Source organism: Oreochromis niloticus, linkage group LG3 (assembly GCF_001858045.2).
Source record: "Oreochromis niloticus isolate F11D_XX linkage group LG3, O_niloticus_UMD_NMBU, whole genome shotgun sequence".
Lineage (NCBI taxonomy): Eukaryota > Metazoa > Chordata > Actinopteri > Cichliformes > Cichlidae > Oreochromis > Oreochromis niloticus.
In genome coordinates this window covers 21,610,553-21,629,137 of record NC_031967.2, presented here as the reverse complement: position 1 = coordinate 21,629,137, position 18,585 = coordinate 21,610,553, and the positions used below count along the sequence as shown (strand labels likewise).

Genomic DNA, 18,585 nt, shown 5'->3' with positions numbered 1-18,585 from the left:
TTTGACTGTTTTTACTGTTAAATCTCATCTCTGAGTAACCTTCACAGCTCGGACGTCTTCAGATCCACTCAGTGCTTCAGTTTTTTACACATTACCTGACTCTTACCTACAAAAGTGTCCTCTGGGTTACGTTTACCTTTTACTCGAATGGCTAGTAGCTACACACTTGGTATTTACTGTAAACCTTCATTTTTCCGGTATCACTATTAAGACTGTGCGTCAGTGTGGCGTGAAGAATGGGAAAAATGTAGAAAAGAGTTTAATTCCACTCGATCCGATGAAATATAAACGCGAACAGGCAGGAAAAAAGTATTTGTTCAATTTTATTGATAAAATCATCATTATAAATATAATTACCATTATCATTGTTATGAATTAAATCAATTTATCTTTAGATTTGACTGGTGTAAAAAAAAAAAAAATCAAGCACCATTCGCATTAATAAATAGAGTTGCTTGTGCCAACATCTGGGTTATTTTGGGTATCACAAAAAAAAATCAAAAAAAAAAAATCCCATATCTCACATTCACCCCCCTGATCTGATCTAATTCTTCTCACACTGGATGTAAACTGGGATTCATTTCCATCATTGTCACGTTATGCCTCTGTCCAGCAGGACTCCAAATGACAATGTGCAAAAACAAAGAAAAAAAAGTATTCAAACTTTTCCAAGAGAACAATAATAACAATAATCATACTTATAATAACAACAATTTCCATGAAAACAATCATAATTAAAAATTGCACCATGTTGCAGCTCTGCTCGTATTTAACATTAATGTACTTCAAAAAAAAAAGAGAGATAAAGCATCACATTTAAAAACATAATCTTTACCATCTGACTGCTTGCACTGAGTTTGGTTTGTAAGTTTGAGTGTAAAAAAAAAATCCTTCGTGTTCATGTTTCGGTTTTTAGACTTGGTCTGAAGCCTGAATTACAAACCCACATGTGTGCATGTTTAAGCCTGCATCAATCAAAACTAACACTGTGCACAAGAAATGTGCTTTTACATAGAGAGCCACTACATACAGTTATACAGAGAGAGCGCTGTCAGGATATGACACCTCAGTACCGACTGCATCAGGCCTATTTAAGTACCTTTCATTAACAAATATGGACATTCACCCCCAAAACACCAATTTTAGATTAAAAAAAGCTCAGTTATTGTAAATGTTGTAAAACAGAATTAGTACTTTGTGTCATTTGTATTAGAAAATATTGAAATCTTGGATGTATTCTCAGTGCTGTGGATGCTTTAAATCACTATTATGTACTGAGGTCATAGTTTCCAGGCCTTGTTATTGGTTAAAAAAAGAAAAGAAAAATGAAACACTGACTTAAGAGGAAAATGTCATGTTGAAACTTTAAATCTCCCCCCTCAAAAATCCCAACACTGTTACCAGAGACAAATTTCTTGGTAAAAGTCAAACAGAAACACAGTTTTCAGAATTAGAAGTGAATCAGACAGCAGTTCAGGTGGAGTCGTCCAGTTAAGGGAAAGGATGGGATGAGATGGGGGACAGAGGGGAGAGGTGGCAGGTCAAGCTGCTGATGAGGATGAGTCTTTGTATATCTCCCTCCTCTGTGTGAGACTGCGGGTATTTTCTTAATCTCTCAACACACAACAGTACACGTAAATAGTTAACATACAAATATACATTTTCCTGATTTCAGTTTCAAGGGCCTTTATTGTTTTGTTTTCCCCTTTTTGTGGCACTTACAAACCACCCCAAAAAACTTTAAAAAATGTCCCCCTTCTGTCTCTCATTTCTTCAGGTTTTTCTCCAGTTTCTCTCTTCTTCTTCTTCTTCCTCTCGATTTCCATCCTCGCTCGGCCCTCGCTCCGTCTCTTTCTGTCCCTCTGCGGCAGTCTGTCAGCTACCTGCTGCTCTGTCTACACCTTGTCCAGCAGGGATCTCTTGCAGTAGAGGAGGCGTCGGGGCGTGCCGTACTTCCTGAAGAACAAAATCGCTCCCAGAGTGATGACAACCAGCACCAGAAGAAGGACGGGGATCACCACGGCCAGGGGATTGGCCCAGCTCACCGAATCCGACTCTTTGCGACCCTTCTTGGGGTCCTCGTTCTCGCAGCCCATCCAGTCTTTGAGCACCGACTTGGGGTAGCCGGACTCCACCTTCAAGTACTGGTTGTTAAACTTCCAGTACTTGTTGGCTTTGTAGAAATAGGTGTAAGCTGTGGAAACAGGATCCGAAATGGTTACAGAGATTCTCTAAGTGTCAACAATGGAGCTGCAATCCAATAATTTTCATTCTTAAACTAATTCTGAGATTATTGTTGTTTCAAAAATCTAAAGAGTCCGCCTGAGATCTAAAAAAGAAAGCAGCAAATTAAAAAACCCTTACATCCATCTTCACTCATGATGGTTGCTTTGACGTTATCTGGTGCACCGGTCCACTTGCTGATGGGCTTCGGGTAATCTTTGTCCACTCTGCGAGTCTTCTCGTTGAAACGGTAATATCTGCAAATGACGGAAACGTTAAAGGCAAGAAAGAAACGGCTTCGGGTGGGTACTTCTAGCAACAGAGTCAGAACAGAGGACTCAAACTCTAAATCATATTATAGGCAGTAATCCTACATCAAACTTTAAAGGGTTGCTCCATCTCTTTACAAGTGGGATTTTTTTTAAAAATTATGGCCTCAAGATGTGCAGATTGGTGGCCAATTAAAGGAAAATCTTGAGCCCTCGAGGCAATGACGAAACGTGTGGTTCTTCCAGGATTTCAAAAGCCCCGTCCACGAGGCACGAATGATCACTCACTGGTTTGAGCAAGAATATGACTGCTGTGAATCATACGTTAACGCCTTTTAAGCATCTCAACCCAGTTAAACATGTGTGGAAGATATTGGACTGGCATATAAAAACAGTGCTCCCCATCAAACACAGGGAGTATCTTTATAGAGCGCTGTGCTCCATCCCTGCAGCAGAGTTCAGGGACTCAGAGGTCAATGCTTTGCTGTTTACACAGACGTCAGCGGCCCAACACTGAGACGCTTCATGGTGGCTTTTTTCCCCTTTAATTAGCAAACTGTTTGTATTTTATCATAAAACCAATGTTAGGTCTGGAGTTTGATCTTTTAAGATGTCTCGGAGCCTTGATGCAAGTCAGCCCTCACATATTTCCTCTATGTTGTTATTAAAAAACAAAACCTACTGTTACTGCTGGGGTAAAAATCAATTCTCATGTCTATCTGCAACTGTGTGTGTTAGAAAGGGCAGCATGAGTAGTAGTGCTTATTTTTAACAAGTTCACAGATGAGCTCGCAAAGCATATTTTACCCTAAGAAATGTTTATGCCCACAATCCTTTAACTTACATGTTTAAAACATGTTACATGTTCAACTTAGATCCTTTAACTGGAATACATGTAAATTTGTTACATAAGCACAATGTAACTGAAGCTGGTCAAATTAAACTTCCTTGGTAGGTATACATTCAGGTATATTTTCCTTAATGATCGATTATTTTAATAAATAAAACTTTGATTTGACATATTTCTGTTGGATTTTACTCAAATTGATTCATGTTTATGAAAACAAATAATTTAAGTGTACAAATACTGTTGTATAGGCTTCACAGTAAAACCCATTTGATGAGGATATAACAAGAATTAAAAGTATAAAAAGAGTTTAAAAAAAATCAATCTAACACCTAACATTACATGCAGACTCAAAAAGAGGTTTGGTATGATTAAAAAGTTAAAAAATACCTTATAAGATAAGGTTGCATATATTGTGAGAAAGGTTTCTTCTCATTTAGGAAACAAAGTAAAACAAACGGTGAATGAAAAGGAAAACTCACTGAGAGTCTTTGAAGAAGTACGTCTGTCCTGTTGGCGTGTAGAAGAGAGCGGCGTCGATCTTATCTTCGGGCAGACCGGTTCCCAGATCCTTCAGGCTCTTTGGAGAGTCCTTGTCCATAGTGGACTCACTGAAAACCCAGTATCTGCTACCTGGAAGTTAAAAAGAACAAAGATTGAAAACAGACCAGTTCAGCCTGATCAGAGTGTAGAACACATGCAACAGCTGCAGCAGCAGTCATCATAAATTTGGTTCCTCACTGATCCCACATGGAACCTACCTTTGAAGAAGACAAATTTTCCATCATCCCTCTCGTAAGCGGCATTGATGTTTGATGGCAGGCCTTTCCAAAAGTGACTTATGAGCATCGGGTAGCCAGGCAGCACTTTGTTGTTGCGCAGACGCCAAAACCACTTGTCCTGAAAAGATACACGGGAACCGATCGACCCATTAAACAACCAAATCATTACTAATGAAAACTTATGAGATTACCCAAATGTACCACTGAACAACATAAGAAATGTAGTTACACCCTTTTGCACATCGTCTACAGCGAAAACAACAAAGATTTACAGTTTAAAGTAAACTTTCCATCAAATATAATTTAATCTCCGTAATATTTTGGATATTTATAAATGAGCTATTTGTATATATAAGAGCTATTTCTTATATTGTGTAACTTTGTGATGTATTGTATTATTTAATTTAGTTTACATAGTTACTATTATTACATTTTGTGACCTTAGGGATAAATAAAATATTCTGATTCCGATTCCTCTACAAGCTGTAGTCAAGATTCCTAATATTTCTAACATCGATTAAAATGTTGATTTTTCAGAATTAGCTCGGGATTGTGCATTTCTGCTGGGTTATGTCACTGAAAACACAGCACTGCCCCAACTCAAAGAAACCGTCTTTTGTACCTTAAATACAAACTTTTCCCCTCTGAGGACAGCGATGGTGTCAAAGTGTCCATCACAGACGTCAGGGCCGTGGTCCGGCTTGTCGGGATTGGAGGGTTTAGTGGGACGAGGAGGAGGAGGAGGAGCCCCAGACTTTGATCCTATGATCAGAGAGAGAAGTGAAACATGCTTAATTTGCAGGACCGCAAAAAAAAAAAAAAAAAAAAATCTATTTTTAATTATGCTTAGAACTTCTTTTTGTTTTGCTACATATTGCAGTATTTAACATGATGATTTATTGCACTTACTCAATATTCGTCTTAAATTTAACTAAAAAAGAACAATGCTGACACAGTGAAAGAAGGTTTTGTTGTTTAGACATATTTTTTCAAGGACATTGTTTTAATTGTTAGTTTTTACTTGTTAGCGTCGCATTGTGTAGATAATTCAGGGGCCACACAGTCTCGTAATCTTTGAGTTCAGGTGTTTTCAGCCATATAGTCTACTTCACTAATTTTTATAAATGAATGGGTTTTTCTAAAGAGCTCAATGAATTTGAAAATGGTTCTGTAGCAGGATGCTACCTTTACAGCACGCTAGTTTGTGAAGTTTCTTCACTCCTTGATATTCCACCATCAGCTGTAAGTGGTTTTATTGCCAAGTAAAAGTTTCATGAACCACTGCAATGAATCCACAAAGTGGAAGACCACATGAAGTCACAGAACGGGCTCAGTGAAAAACACCCTGCAGACTCCATAACTGCAGAGTTCGGGGCTCCTCTGGCATTAACATCAGCACACCAACTGTGCACTGGGAGCTTCATAGCATGATTTTCCCACAGCTCAGCAGCTCCCGTAGGTGCAACGTGTAGGCGGCCCAATTATTTGTCCATATAGCGTAGTTTATGGATTGAGCTTGCTAGCTTTAGCTAATTAGGAAGAACTCTTAACTTTACACAGAAATATGGTCCCTTCTGCCTCTAAAAGCAGACTTTAAAAACACCAGTTTACAAAACATATATCTATGTCTACTTTTACATATCGGCCATGGCACTGATGGGGTTTGTTAGTAAAAAAAAGTACCCAACAGCTTCAAAGAGGGGAGTCTCATAAAGTATTGGAATAAGAGTCACTAAGAAAGTTGGTTGATTAATAAATAAATGCCTGTTTCTTCTAGTAAACCAACGCACCATAAATTGCCTGGATTCCTCTGCGGTCATCATCAGGGAGCTGGAAGTTTTCGGTGTCAAACCATTGATAGAAGGGGGCCATGATGGCAGCGGGGTCGTTGGAGTGCTCTAGACCCAGAGCGTGACCAAGCTCGTGGACAGCGACCAGGAAAACATCGTTACCTTCAAAGAGAAGATCAGAACGTTGCAGAAAGCACTGGTCAAAGTCCTGAAACTAACGTTTTCATGATTTCAAACAATCTGCAATACACAAAGTTTGTCTTGTCCTCTTCTTTTCAACCTTTCACCCTCTTCTCTTCTTTCTCTTACCTCCCTGATCGACCGTCCCAGTGGTCCAAGGTTCAGCAAGGTCAAAGTGTGTGTCTCCACCAATGGCTGGACCGGGGAAATAAGCGTGAGCTAGGAAACCACCCTCGCCGTCGAACGGTGTGCTGTCGCCGTGGAATCCCTCTGCGAAGGAGAGCATGATGTCTGCGTACTTATCAGGTGAGCCTCTGATCTGACTGAAGGGGATCTCTCTGAAGGTGAGTGGGATGGCGCTCTCCCACACCTTGAAGGCCTTTCGAATGGCGTCAAAGGTGGCGCGTTGGCCAACTTTAGGGGTGTAGTTCTCTATGCTGGAGAAGCAAAAAGAAATGAATCAGCTTACATCAATAATAACAATTTGTGATTAGCATTAGTCACTGTGTTTTCTTGAGCTAGAACACAATAAACTTCATATTTCCAGAATAAATTCAAAGTCCTATGTAAAAGTTGAAAAGTAAAACCAAATCACTGGATAGTGTAGGTGAATTCTGACCTGAAGGTCACCTCGGACTTGTCCCACTTCAGACCCTGCACAGCATATCTCTTTCTCCTCAGGTTGCTCTTCAGCACTGGTCCAAACTTGTCAGGAACGCCACATCGCGGCCGTTTCATCGCCCTGGAAACACAAAAGTAACACTTTCAGTTTTAGTCCAGAAAGTATGTGGACTCCTCTGAAGAACTTGTGGTTATTAGGTCTTTAATAATGGCTATTTTAGGTCCTCACACAGCCGCTTCTATCCAAAAATGTATAAAGAATGTGACAGTCCGCTATTCACCTGTAATAATCGGAGGCCAAGCTGTTATCTTTAATGTAAACCAGGACTCACTCTATTGTGTTGGTGTCTATGGAGCCAGTGACGGTCAATCCGTACAAACTCTGCATGGCGGATATCGCTTTACTGATGGTGTCTGGTGAGCGGATGGCCTGGGCTCTCACATCACCCGGAGGCAGGTAGCCATACTGCTGCAGCCAAGCCTGATGGAGAGACAGAGAAATAAAAGTTGAATATGACCTTTACTTCACAAATCATTTTCTGACTAGCTGGACTAAGCTAAATACTGATGTTTCACTGAAAAGAAGAACTGTCTTGTAGGTATTCAGTTTTAGAAATTCAGTAGTGTTAGCCTGAGCATTTTCAGTCAAAGTGGTGTCATTTTGTCATCAAGAAACACGTAACTTTTAGGTACAAATGAGACATGTCAGTTATGGAAGTTGCCCATAGTTTGCGTGGAAGATATTAACTTGTCTGGAAACACTTGCAGACAAGTGTTTTCAGACAATTGTGAAAAGTGCAAACTGGAAACCAAGACAATAAAAGTTGCACCTTTTCAAATGTGTTCAGTGGTAAAATACAACTTTTATTTTGAAGGCAAACTGTCTCATTTTCCAGTGTGGACTCCACACATTTTAGTACTGGTTGGCAAGTAGTTGGCAAGTGTTTGCAGACAACTCAGCATCTTTGATGCGAATGGCAAATGTGGCAGTCACACCCAGCGTCAACGAGCAACTATTCTCCAACTACAGAGGGAAAACATACGTTTCTCTCGTGACAACATGTTGCTGTGGGGGTTGACGACTGCTAGCTTCCTGGCCTAAGTGACAGAGACCTTGATTGGTAATTTACTTTGTGATTTTTGAGTCACACAAATGCATGTTTTTCACATTTTTTGGATGAAATAAGTAACTGAAACATAAAGAAAACACAAATTGTAAAACACACAATAAGCTGGATTAACATATTTCTATAATGCAAGAAAGTTTGTGGGTACAGTATTTTCATCTGAGAAGAACTGAAAAATCACACTCCCACTACGCGTAAACCTTAGAAATCTACTGATGCGTGGGTGTAGAGTAAGTGCTGAGTGTGCTCGTATAACCATGCTCACAAAAAGGAAAACTTCAAGCTTGTAAAAAAAATTAATTTATTTGCTAAAATAATATTGTTGCTATAGGAGGCTTTTATTTTCTATTGGGCATATAATTGCTGTTGAAATCTTTCTGTTTTACTTTCTCCTTGACTTCATCAGATGGGCCAAAAACAACAGTAAAAACCACCTGAAAACACCAAAAAACATCTTAGTCAACAGAAAAGAAGGGACTGGCCTCCCGTATGAGCCTGTGGGTGTTTGTCTAATTCCAGTCAACTTTCTGAGCTTGTTTGGACCTGCTTCTCTTAGTTCAACTGTACATCACACATTGTATGGCAGATAATGGGTGTGTGTGGGTGTATGAGTGGGTTTTTGTGTGCCATGCTGTCTTGCTTAACCTCCCTCTTCAGCAGCCAACACACACTGAGGTAACTCAGCATGCTAAATTTATTGTCTTTTCTTCATGTGACTGTGACATTACCCAGTTTATGGTTTCTTTAAAGCTAACATCAAACCCTCAAATGTCCCCTTGATTTTTGCTGGACTTGTAACGGGGAACTTTGTTGTGGGGTCATAAGGAGGCATGAGAGAGGAATTGAAAGCCAAATAAAACACTGATGTCATCTTTGTCACAATGACCCAGAACTCTGTCTAGACGATCGCTGCCAAATACAGCTGTCACGAGGGTGGAAAAAAAACATCTTCAGGAACATTTGGGCTCCTCAAAGCTTTAACTTTAAGATCCCTTTGCCACTGTCTGTGTCTATTGTCCTCCTCGCTGTCTGTCTATCTGTGCTCTTGCCAACCGAAACCACCACTGTTTATCTTTACACACTAAAGGCTGGTCTTTTCTTTCCACTGCCTGCTGCTGGTGGTCAAAAACTGGGCCACTGTAATGGAGAAGTTTGACAATGGGGGAAAGGGGAGAAAAGTCAGATGACACCTTCGATGGCACTCCTACTTGCTAGGAGAAAGAAAATTCAAAGAGCTAATAGGTAATAGCTGACAGTAAGTAGTTGTTTACCCATTTGTAGACAGAAGCTAAACTAACTAAAAAGCTGAGCTGAGCAACCTCTACACTGGTTTAAGGTACTTCTTGAACGCTGCCTTGAATTTAGATGTAAATGAATGTTAATAAATTAACATGGTACACACCTGCTTAACCAGGTGAGCTAAAGGCAGCTATCTGTTCACAGCCATAAATAACACACACGATATGGTAGATAGTGGGTGTGTATGTTTGTATGAGTGGGTTTGTGCCACAAAAGATAGATGTATTAATCCTTTTATGGCAGTAATCTGTGCTTCTCGCTTTCTAAAAACTGCTCTGCGTAGATCTCTGCACGACACGGAAACAACGTCAACATCCGTCCGTCCACATTTTAGTCTATGCCATCATGGACCACAAACTATTTTGATCCGGGAAATGACGTCAAGGTTTTAACCATGTTTGGCTATAAATAGACATCCTAATATGCATAATCTGAGTCAACATATAAAGGTCAAAATGTCTAACAAATGGTTGAAACAGCTAGCTAAACATGTAGCTAAATTGTTAGCCAATACAGAAAGTGTTAAAACTGCTCTCAAGTACCCGGGCGCATTTAAAACTGTATGGTTAAATAAATAAAAAATGCTAATAAACATACTTGACCTTATGAATAAAAAATCAATTTTAACTAAAAATACATTGCAATTGCTAGCTGAAAATATGATGATAGAAAACAAAATCGCTAACCAAATGGTTGAAATAGCTAGCTAAAATTACTACAAAAAAGTTCTAAATGAGTTTCTAAAAAAATCTGGATAAGCAATTTAAAGTTGTCACCATACATAGCGGATGTTGTTTTATCACTATGTTCTGTTAATACTGAAAATAGTGATGACAGTATGCTGGTAAGCTGAACGTAATTCTAAGAGTAAAGTGTAATCTGGAGCTAGCTTAAACACGTTCTAATGAACAAACATCACAGCTGGTGTTGATAAAAGGTTCTTAAGTCAGTTTCGTGTCAGATAAAAAAGGCTGTAGCTTCACATTTGACTATCAGACACTGGAGCTGTAGCTAACTCATCATCTCCTGACTCCCTTGTTGAAGCTAAATGCATCTTGAAGTGTGTGTTTCCAATTATATATGTGCACAGACAGAGTTGAAACAAATTTTTATCCCCACCACAAATTAAGCCAGTGGAATTACCCCGAATTCCTTCGTTAGCGTCATCTAAACCTCAGATATCTCTCTTGTTCCACCATATGTCCTGGTTTTCTCTTCAAGCCTGCCTCCAGCAAGCGAAGGGCAAACCATGGATGGAAAAGGAGCAACTGGGCAACAACTGGGCCATCCACAGCCTGTGCACACACAGCTACTGTTAGTCATGTGGTGGGCAGAGAGGCCAGAGAACAAGGTTCACTTATGTCAACCCGCAGAGAGTCGACTTATCCCCCTTCTCCCTATCTTTGCATATTCAGTCGGATTATTTAAACATCTAGTAAATGTATTTTATCCTCTGACTCTCTAACACTAACCAACCAAATTTACTTTCTCTGCCTCTCCACTAAATACGACTAGTGTGCCCTGTGGCTCCAGTGCGGTGAAGCGTCTGCTTCTATAAAAACACTCTCCGCTCCACTGCATGAAAGTCTCTCCCACACTGTGAGGACCTCCACTTCTCTCCTCTAGTCCCAAACTACTCCACACACCGCCACCACCTCCGGTCGCAGCGCCAGGTATCCCAGCATGCACCTCGCCTCTGTGGAACTCCATTGCAGCCACCATCAAAGCTTCTATTTATTAAGATTTGTACATGGCTGGTATTGTTGGCCTGTGGGTAGCCAATTACCTGGCTACACAGCCATGTGTGGTCAAAGTGCTGCTGGTGGTGGTTGGTAAACACACCTTTGAGCCTGTGTAGTGACGTGTGGTCTGAACATATAATGCACAGAAACACAACTGATGTAACGTAGTGGAAAAGTTGGTAAAGCTGCACAATGTAGCTCCACTCTGTCCCTTTATCGATAATTCATCATAGATTGATTCAGTTGCTTAAAATGCAGTTGTTCCAGCTCCCATGGTGTTTTTGCTCTTCTTCTGTGTCATTTACATATCTGCTGGACTTATGATGACTTATGAGACTGATGAGGAAAACACTTCACTTTGGGGTCTGGCAGAACTGATGTGACATTTTTCACTATTTTTTTTTCCATTAAAGAAAGAGGACGAAGTATCCCAACAAACATGATTTAAAATCTGATGTCCCCACTGGTTGTGATAAGACGCCAAAAACCGTAGACAGATGGATGTTGATGTTGTTTCCCAGGACAATAGAACTCGGGTCAGACTGTTTCTTAAAAAGTGAAAAATGCAGCAAAGAAGGAATTAAATGCATTTGTCTTCGTTTTTTAAACAACGACAAATAATAGGGTTAGTACACAGGCTTAGGAGTTTGTTTATCTAAAATGATGGTACAGTTAGCTCAGTAGGTGGTAGGCCCAAAAAAGTGAAGGTATGAGATTGACTCATTATTGAGGCATTTTTTCTTAAGTTTTTTAAAGAAAACTTTTCCTATTTTCTATATTCCAAGTGTCCAGGTGAACTATTTTTCAACCATGACTAGATTATGACTTGGTTATTCAGCACCGAAATGTTTGCTGGGATATTGGTGGCGTCTGGTCACAGAAGAGTTGGAGAAAAACGGAGGAAGAACAAACTGCAGCACTTTAGTTTGAATCTGGATCATTGGTTTTGGCACAGGATTTCTCAACTATATCCTGTAATTTCAACAATCTACAGATTAAAGATAGAATTAAAATGTTCAGCTGCAGTTTTAACCTTCACTGTAAATTAGATGGCCACGTATTAAGCTCGAAGCAAGTCCCTGAAATTGAGGAAACATACTTTTAAAGCTCAGAGCTGCATTTCTTTTCTTCTTTAGAAACTCTCGAGTGCTGCTGGGAGTGTGTTTTTGATCGTTATCCTGCTGGAATATTCGTTTTCTGCCAAGCTTGTGGAGACTGGCAGTCACCTTTTGCACTCGTGCAGCCCCGTATCCCAGCACTGTAAACTCCCTGCTCCCTGCTCTTTTATGGACATTTCCATATAAACAGTTTTGGCACCAACTAAAGAAGGTTTTGCTTTGATCATTTTTAAAATCAGGCTTCATTTCCTCACGTCATAAAATACACTGTTGTTCATCGAAAGGCCAGAAATACCAGAAAAATGCCCAGACTTCTGTGAACCAAGACTCATTGCCTGGCCTTATGCAGACCAATCGTGCTTCCAGAGGCCCATTTTGAAGTAGAAAAAAACCCCTGATTGTGAGGACGGAGCTATCTTGGCGTCATCTTATCAAAGGAGACTACTCATCGGGCTTTTTTTCATAATCTTTAGAAAAGTCTCACAGTTTTGTACCCAAAAGCACGCAAGGTTATTTTTCTGGGACGCAGCACACAGAGATGGCCCTATGTGATATCCTTTGCAATGCCTGAGCTGTCACAGCAACTCATCCCATTCCATTTCCAATGGAAACATCTGTGCGGAGACAGGATGCTCTTATCTTTCAGAGCTCAAACTGTGCAAATATTGGCACTGTGGCTATCACCTGGTCACCACTGCCGCTTTGGTTTTTGTTGGTCAGAAATCTTCTTCCTTTATACTTTCCCGCTTTTTTGAAGCCAAAAATCAGATTTTTTTTCATTTCTTTGTAAAGTCTTCCCCACATGGAGCCAAAATGCTGGCACGCAGACACGGCGACACACTGGAACTCAAAGGTGCGGTCAGTTTTGCTTCTGTGATCACAGATTCTCTTACTCATGGTTCACTTTCTTGTCTCTACTTTTAGGCTTACATTCTTCAATTTAAATACCATTACTCACAACAGGAACTTTTCCACTTATCAACACAACATCTCTATCATGTCTGAACATAGAGTTGTCCATCACAGGCCATGTGGGTGCACTCTCATGAGACTGGAGGTGCGCACACAGACGTAAACCCGACCACAACTTCCTCACGATGTCATGAACTAGAGTTAAGAAAAAAATTCCAGGAGCATTTATAGTTCTTGTGGTCAAAAACAAAGCGATGAAGAAACTTCCTCTTCAGAGGAAGAAGCATCATATGGGATTTTTTTTCTATTTGTGCAATAAAAAAACAGACAACAATAACAAGAAGGACAATGGTGTGAGTTTCACGGACATATTTAACCATTTATAAAGAGCAGTTCTCTCTTAAACAATGTTAAATCACGCCCTTCTGTCCACTGCACTGCTGCTAAAACACTAAACGCTGCCTCTTTGACTTTTATTGATGAAGACTAAATTTTCCTGTCTTTAAAATCTCAGCAGGAATGAGCGAAGAAAACAGACTGACCAGAGCAACGAGGGCAGCAGAAGATGATTTAAAGTGCAGCGTTAGTTACATTAAAGAGGGAAAGGTAAAAGCATTAAGGACAGAGAGTGGGCACAGACACAGAGAGAGAGAGAGAGAGGTTAGGAGTATGGTTGAATTTAAAGTTGAGGGACTGAGTCAGTTGTTCCTCTCGCCGTGTGCCAACGGAAAAAACTGAGAATTCTGCTCATGAGCGGCTGAACCTCTCATTGCTTCACTTCTTGGCGTCTCTGACCCAGTTAGCACTCACAGCAGCTCTGTGCAAAGTTTTGTCTGCTTTCATGTGTCTTCCTGGTCAAACAGGTCATAAAATGCACTCACCGGAGGTTTTGGTTATGGTGAAACACTATTATACTGATGCCCGACAGCTTTATAGAAATATTTACTGGACTGTCTCTACACTCTGGACCACAGCACAGTTCTACTGAAGTTCTCTTTCTTATTTTCAGAGGGAACATATTCGACTTTTTATTCGATTTTTGTTACAACTGTAGTTAATATTTGCACTGTGTGGACAAAAGTATCAGGAGACACCTCTGAATCTTTACATTCAGGTGTATAAAATCAAACATCTAACCACAAAGTCTGCTTTTGCGAACATTTGTGGAATAATGGGTCGTTCTGAATTCAAGTGTGGCGCTGTAACAGGACGCCACCTTTGCAACAAGTCAGCTTTTAAATTTCTTCTCTCCAAGATATTCCGCCGCCACCTCAACAGAGGCTGATTATCAGTGAATTATTGCAAAGTGGAGGCATTTAGGAACCACAACAACTCACAGTGTGTAAAAGTCACAGACACTCTGCTGACTCAGTAACTGCAGAGCTCCAAAGCTCCTCTGGCATTAACATCAGCACATAGACTGTGCACCAGGAGCTTCATGGCCGAAGCTGCAGCTCCTGTAGGTGTAATGTGTAGGTGGCTAATGATTATTTGTCCATATAGTGTTGTATTGTAGGGATTGTTATTACTGGGAAATACTGGCTCAAGTAGGTACAGCCTCGATCTACTGGGTCCACTTTCTGTTCTGCCAAACTTCCCAAATACTCTGCTATTAACGGTAAAAACAGCTGTGTTAACAGGATGATGTTTGTGTGCATTTCCTATTGTATGCTTTTACTTGTAATAGTGTCTTTGTGTTGTTGTTTTTCTTTGTCTTTCTTAGTAAACCGTTGGAATCAAGTTTCTGATTTATACTTTTAGGCTGTAGAAAGAGACTTATTGAATTTTAAAGAAGCTACATTATTAATTTATTAAGAGTTTACAAATGTTACTCTATGAAATAAAAGGAAACATATATATTTAATGAAGTAGAACATCTTAGTCTTTTCAACGATCTCCGATGATTTAATTTAATGCAAAATGAAGGTTTTGTTCCAAAGCATACGTAAAGCAGCTGTTTAAAAATCGTTTATATGTCAAATAGTACTGGAATGTATTTATCTTTTTCATAAGTCTTCAAGCTCGGTTTTGTCACAGCACATCTGGCCTTCAATCAGCTGAGCACCTGAGACCAAAAACAGTAAGAGTGCAGTTTTAAACTGCATCTATTTTAAGCTAAAAATAGCTTTAATTGAAGCCTCCATTAGCGTCGCAGTTAACTATTTCTCTTTGATGTCCTCTACCGGCGGACCATTTTCTTAGCCCAGTCAGCACAGATAGCCCCTCAGCTCTCTCTTGAAGTCCATCAGTTTCTCATTAGGCCTGGTCCAGCTGATTATTTTGACATCTCTTAGGTGACAGCTGCCGCCTGTCAAAGCAGCACGCAGCAGATCTCGAGCAAGGGCTTCCCTTTGATGCTACATCAACAGCGGCTCCAGTCAAGATAAAGGGAATTGAACCCAGATGTGTTTTGACCAGATCTGTACAAACCCGCTGCTAGGATCATAAGACATGCGTCTCCAGATGGCAACAGGAAATCTCCAGATTTTTTTTTTTTTAAAGTCAAGAATGGAGAGATCCTTTTTAAGAGTCTGTTGTTTTCATTGCTGCCCACTTCCTCTGCTCACAGGGTCTAACTAAGCATTTTATTTAAGTCAAGAATCCATAGAGAAGGCAGAAAAAAGGGGGAGAATGAAAACAGATGGTGGAAGGAAAAGTGGGTACTTCAGGAGAAGTGGTTTAATTTTCAGAGCACAGGGGGAAGTCTTACTTCTCTGTTAGCCGGGCTTCTCTTTTCACTCAGCTTGGATAAATTAGGATTAGTTTGTCAGAGAGATGTTAACATGTTGAGCAACACTGATAAACCACAAAATTCCCGTAAACTCAGTATGAGTTATGTTTGTTGACCCCCCCCCCTCAGAAAAAGGAGCTTCAGCCACTTCAAGTAAACACTGATGTCACTCACTTGTTATTTTGTCTTTGCTGCTCTGGTTTTTCCACACTTGTTATTTTGTCTTTTGCATCTCATATCTTTCCAGCAGGAGTTTATTCTACTTTCTCCACACAGATGAGTCTCCTGTTTGATCACAGGTTTCATATACAGATCTTAGGTGATGTAATCCTCAACCCATAATTAAAACTTATCCTTCTTCTCCATCAGGGCTGGCTGTTGTGTCTGACACTAAAACTGTGTGCACAGCCTCCATCGCCAGCCGTGACAGTCGCAATTCACCCGATCGTGTTTCTTTTTGCACTGAGGGTTATTGATACATCGCTACGTTGGTGTTTTCTGGCTGTGAGAGGCGACGCTGAAGTAAACAGCCGTGTTTTCTCACTTTGTTTACAGACATTCATCACCGTGTTCGCCACGGGACAGCAGCCTGCGGCGTCTTATAAACTGTCTGACTCTGAGTTATCCACCTTGTCTGGCTTGACTCACACGCCAGCAACTTGTGGTCAGTGACTAAGGTCCTCCTTCGTGCTTCCCGTCTCCGCACAGAGCTGCAAAACACTCTCGTAAATTGAAATGACTTTTTTTGCACAATTGGGATGACTCAAATTTCACATTAAAATCTATAAATGGTGCATCCTGTCCGTTATAGGAAGTGGACGGTAGACTGCAGCGTGCCTGAATGTCACCCAGAAGGGAAACTGCACCATAAATAGTCACATAAATGTACTTTTGACCGATGACGTTATGGTAAACTGGAACTTTTAGTAGGCATGTTGGGCATAAATGGACTGAGACTACAACCACCCACGGTGCTTGCACTCAATTATTTTGGAGATCTGATGGCAGAATAAGTTCTTCAGAAGAAAGCTGCACTCTTCCGTAGTGACACCTCTGTGCATCATGTCCAGCCTCACCAGCTTCCCGTCCGTGCTGCCTGTGCAGCCTGCACAATGAAAACCATTAACCCCCTCCCCCTTAGTACAACCACAGTAACCCCCCCTTTCTTTTTCTCAGAACAAAGCAGCTCAGCTGAGATTTCCACACTGTACACAGCCACTGCATGGCTGGGTCTTTGCCACTTACTGCTGAAAACTTTTGACTCATGGCTTTTTCCCCCCCTGGATGGAAAAATAAAGGTTGGGAAGTTCTTGGAAAAAAATGTCAGGCTGTTTGAAGAGGAGAAAATAAACATGAACTGTGGCAGCTTTTAGTGGAAAAAACCTACTAAAATTTATAAAGTTATAGGTCATTGGAGTGTCACAGTAATAGATTACTATACAGTTATTGGTAATACGTGCTTTAAGTACATGGAAACCTCAACTCTTTAAAAAAGTGAGCAAACACAGACAGAGTTTCACAAATACTGTGGGAGGAAAACACACCTGAAAATGCATACACGCTGCAGCTCGTATTGCACATGCAGAAATGAACGTGTAGCCTCTATAAATGTGCACTGAATGAAGTAAATGTACCTCCAATTCACTTACCTCGGCTTTTAGTACGTCTGCGATGACGGAGGTAAGACCCAAGCAGCAGAGACCGCAGGCCAGGGCGAGGACCCGGAGTATCATTGTGATATCTGGAGATTATCTCGGAGATTTCAGGAAGCTTTCACTCTACACAAATCCGTCCTGAATAGGGAGGACAAAAAAACTCCAAAACAAAATCGACTGATGCTACTCCGCGTTGTAAAACGTGGCACAAAAACTTTGTCGTATCCGCATGGACACTTTCAGGGCAGTCAGCAACTTTTACGCACAGAAAAGACCGCAGCAGAGTCAGAGCCGAAACAACAACAAAAAACAAAAGCAAAAGGCTGAAAAGGGAAAGAGAGATGCTGCAACCTAAAGCCTCGCAGTCTGACTCCCTTTCCCCTATACCAGGACTACCTGTGGCGTGTGTGGACGTGGAGAGAGCGAGCGACAGAGAAGGGAAGAAGGGGGGGGGACCTCATTTTCTTCAAGGTCCTCCTCCAGTAAAAAACGTCACGCTTCGCAAGGAAGTTCAATTACTACACTACTACACTTTTTTTTTTTTTTTTTTTTTTTTTTTTTTTTAAATTAAGGGAGTGATTACGAAAATAAAAGCTCCATAACTGAAAACACTGAGGTCGCACTCCTGATACATTTTCAGTATCAGTATGAAGCAGAAATGTTAATTTCTGTATTTGGAAGCTGAAGATTTGGGCACCAGCTGAAGTTAACATGTGCAGAAATATAAACGCGGACACAATGTCTGTAATTTAATAACATCCCCGAGTGAAAACAAGGACAGCATGACGGTGTGGGTTTAAGGAGAAGAGTTGGGCCACGTTTAACGTTGTTTAAATACGCATGCCTCACCCATTAACATCAGAAATATAGTTTAGCTGATTAAGATTTCCACCTAAAAGTCCCTGCAAGTTCAAAACAGGTCAAAAAAGGCTACATATGCAATGAGTTTAAGGTCTCCTGTACATTTAGACTGTTACTGAGTGTGACTGAACGCAAGATAGTCAGGCAACATTTCCTTCAGATAAGTCACACAAGAGACGTTTTTCTCTCCCTCTCATAACTTGCATAGTTTCCAAACATTTTGAGGAGAGAAAAAAAGTCCTAATATTGGACCTCCTCCTTTTTTCTTTGTGCTCCTCTGTGCCGTGGAGAAAATGCTGTGCTCCTACTCACTGAGAGTGGGCTTGTGTGCTGTGGGGTTTTAGTTTCACAGCAGTGGTTGTATGATCTCATAATTCACTATACTTAAAAAGACTCTTTAAAACAAAATTGCCTGTTTATGATTTTAT

General features: G+C 40.6%; 1 protein-coding gene across 1 annotated transcript; it reads right to left on the bottom strand.

Moving 5' to 3' along the window:
• Nucleotides 1-305: 305 nt before the first annotated feature.
• On the bottom strand, nt 306-17,742 carry mmp14a (matrix metallopeptidase 14a (membrane-inserted)). Its single transcript, XM_003459220.5, has 10 exons — nt 17,291-17,742; nt 7,045-7,193; nt 6,711-6,833; nt 6,221-6,528; nt 5,912-6,073; nt 4,744-4,883; nt 4,101-4,239; nt 3,822-3,972; nt 2,365-2,480; nt 306-2,194 (listed from the first exon to the last, which is right to left on the bottom strand). The coding sequence occupies exons 1-10, from the start codon at nt 17,372-17,374 to the stop codon at nt 1,896-1,898; spliced, it is 1,671 nt and encodes a 556-aa protein (XP_003459268.1). The 5' UTR covers nt 17,375-17,742; the 3' UTR covers nt 306-1,895.
• Between the last annotated feature and the right edge of the window lie 843 nt (nt 17,743-18,585).

What these genes read in the sequence shown, in the direction of transcription:
- mmp14a (XM_003459220.5), bottom strand. Translation starts at nt 17,374, where the DNA reads ATGATACTCCGGGTCCTCGCCCTGGCCTGCGGTCTCTGCTGCTTGGGT. An exon ending in ATAGACACCAACACAATAGA is followed by an intron (nt 6,834 to 7,044) that starts GTGAGTCCTGGT and finishes TTGTGTTTCCAG; the next exon opens with GGCGATGAAACGGCCGCGAT. An exon ending in GGGAAAAGTTTGTATTTAAG is followed by an intron (nt 4,240 to 4,743) that starts GTACAAAAGACG and finishes GTATCTTTTCAG; the next exon opens with GACAAGTGGTTTTGGCGTCT.